This window comes from Zingiber officinale, chromosome 4B, assembly GCF_018446385.1.
Source record: "Zingiber officinale cultivar Zhangliang chromosome 4B, Zo_v1.1, whole genome shotgun sequence".
Taxonomy (NCBI): Eukaryota; Viridiplantae; Streptophyta; class Magnoliopsida; order Zingiberales; family Zingiberaceae; genus Zingiber; species Zingiber officinale.
The window spans coordinates 111,576,689-111,579,224 of NC_055993.1; the positions used below are offsets into that span (position 1 = coordinate 111,576,689).

The 2,536-nt window shown below is 34.8% G+C and overlaps 1 protein-coding gene across 1 annotated transcript; it reads right to left on the bottom strand.

Annotated features, from left to right (window-relative positions):
• Positions 1-223: 223 nt before the first annotated feature.
• LOC121978538 (zinc finger MYM-type protein 1-like) lies at positions 224-2,190 on the bottom strand. The gene is made up of 2 exons (XM_042530870.1): positions 802-2,190; positions 224-718 (listed from the first exon to the last, which is right to left on the bottom strand). Exons 1-2 carry the CDS (start codon positions 2,188-2,190, stop codon positions 224-226), a joined length of 1,884 nt encoding a protein of 627 aa, XP_042386804.1.
• Between the last annotated feature and the right edge of the window lie 346 nt (positions 2,191-2,536).

The window sequence follows — 2,536 nt, forward strand, 5'->3', positions numbered from 1 at the left end:
GTCCCACTTAATACTAGACCGATTCTCCATAACCTGATAAATTAACATTGAGAACATTTAATCTAACTTGCAAGAGAAAAAAACTAGAAATTTAGGAAAGATTAGTCTACCTTTCTTCCATAGGTGAGCTTCATTTCCGGGTTGGCACAGAAGTCTGCGACGGCTGACGAGTCGGTACAAGAGGAGGCAATTGGATTCTACGAGACTGCATTTGTTGAAAATGTTATAATATTTGCTCATTTTCAATTGTAGAAAAAATATCCTTTTCAATGTATACAACTAGACTATCATTCATCCATTCATCTCCCATTCTATTGCGTAAATTAGTCTTCACAGTCTTCATTGCAGAAAACACTCGTTCAACCGAAGCAGTTGCAACTGGTAAAACTAATGCCAACTCTATCATATGATAAACCAATGGGAACACCAAATGTTTTTCAATCTCAACCAATTTCTGAGCAAGAATTCCCAAGTCATCAATTGAAGAAAAGTAAGGATAATCTCGCATATTATAAAAGTAACTCATAAGTTGTTGTTCCAAAAATAAATAATCAATACCACAGAAGTCCTCGGGATAAAAATCAGCAAGATGGATGAGTTTGTGAACATCAAATTGAGAGAAAGAATTTCTTGGATGAAGACATGATATGCAACCAAGCAATTCTGTACTAACTTCTGAAAAACGATTATTCATCTCTTGTATAATTAAATCAACAACCTATCATTCAAATTTGCAACCATGATAACATTAATAATCAATGAAATATCTTTAACAAAAAAAAAGACTTTTAGAAATAATACCTGACAAAAAATCTCCACACGATAATGATGAAAATTGGTGATGAGTTGCCCTCTACGCCTACCATGACCACGAGTTAGCATGTTGTCCTCCATATCAAGTATTGGAATCATATTCAATTCACAAAATGTGTTAACTTGTTCCAAAATTATCTGCCATCCATCTTCCCTGAAGTCTTGTAGTCGACATTTCACACTTCTAACCAAGGACATGACTTGAACAATATTTTGATCCCCTTGTTGTAAGGAAAGTGATAACTCATTTGTAATTCCCAATATATACTTCATCAAATGTAACACAAAAACAAATTGATAACTCTCCATCTTCTCAATTAAACCTGCGGCAACACCTTTATTTGCAGAATAAGAGGCGTCATCATGTACATTTCCTAACATTTCTATCACTGAAGACCACATAGAGCATAAACGAAGTAATGTTAAGTAGTGTGATCCCCAACGAGTATCTCCAGGTCTTGCTAAACTAGTTTCTTGATTTTTTCCTTTTCCACTAGTAATTTCTCCATTTTCCAATTCAGCAATTATTTTATCATGTTGAATCTTTCTAAGTTGATCTCTCCTCTTACAAGATGCTCCAGATATATTCACAATCATAGTGATATACCCAAAAAATTCACTCACAGTCAAATTGTCATGGGCAACAGCAACAAGAACTAATTGGAGCTGGTGAGAGAAACAGTGAACATACATTGCAAATGGATTTTCTTGTAGTATCAGAGATTTCAATCCATTGAACTCACCACGCATATTTGAAGCTCCATCATATCCTTGGCCTCTCAATCTAGATAATGATAAACCATGTTGCACAAATAAAGCATCAATAGTCATTTTCAAAGAATGAGAACTGGTGTCAGGCACATGTACAACTGCAAGAAATTGTTCAATCACACATCCTTTTTTATTCACATACCTCAAAACAACTCTCATATGCTCCTTCACTGAACTGTCTCTAGCCTCATCAACCATCAAAGAAAAGAATTTATCTCCAATATCATTGATTATAGCAAGTGTAATCTCTGAAGCACAAGCACGTGTTAAACCCTTTTGAATTTTTGGGGAAGTCAATTGATTGTTTGCAGGAGCATTTTGTTTTATAACTTTAGAAACCTCTTCATTTCGTTGACTATACCATTCAAGCAACTCAAGAAAATTACCTCTATTTGAAGAACTAGTTGACTCATTGTGTCCACGAAAGGGCAACCCTTGCTTCAATAGAAAGCGTGTCACATCCAACATTGCTATTAAACGAGTCCGATAATCAATTTCCATATCGCGACTATGTACTCGTAAAATATTCCCCACACTATGCTTTTGATCTTGAAAAGCCTCAAATTGTATTCTAGCTTCATTGTGACAACTATTCACAGTCCCCATATGACGATTGAATCTTTTTAATGCCCTTTTCCAATTGTTGTATCCATCTTTTATAAAGGCATTATCTACATTTTCTTTATTTAAAGGTTTGAAGAGATAACACCAAAAACAAAATGCAGCATCTTTTGATATGCTATACTCTAGCCATGTATATTTTTTTTACCAAGTTCCTTGAAAACTTCTTTCTTGATTACCAAAAGTTATTTTCGGATACACATGACCATTTGGTTGACAAGGCCCTCGGAGCGCATACTCTCTTCGAGCTTGATCTCGAATAGTAATATCAAATTCTTCAATTGGTTTTCGTAATCCCGGATCACTAACAATATCATCCAAATTCAATTCT

Excerpts from the sequence above, each read along its gene's own strand:
- LOC121978538 (XM_042530870.1), bottom strand. The coding sequence starts at position 2,190 with ATGGGGACTGTGAATAGTTGTCACAATGAAGCTAGAATACAATTTGAG. Across the intron at positions 719-801 it reads GTGTGGAGATTTTTTGTCAG|GTTGTTGATTTAATTATACA; the intron begins GTATTATTTCTA and ends TTTGAATGATAG.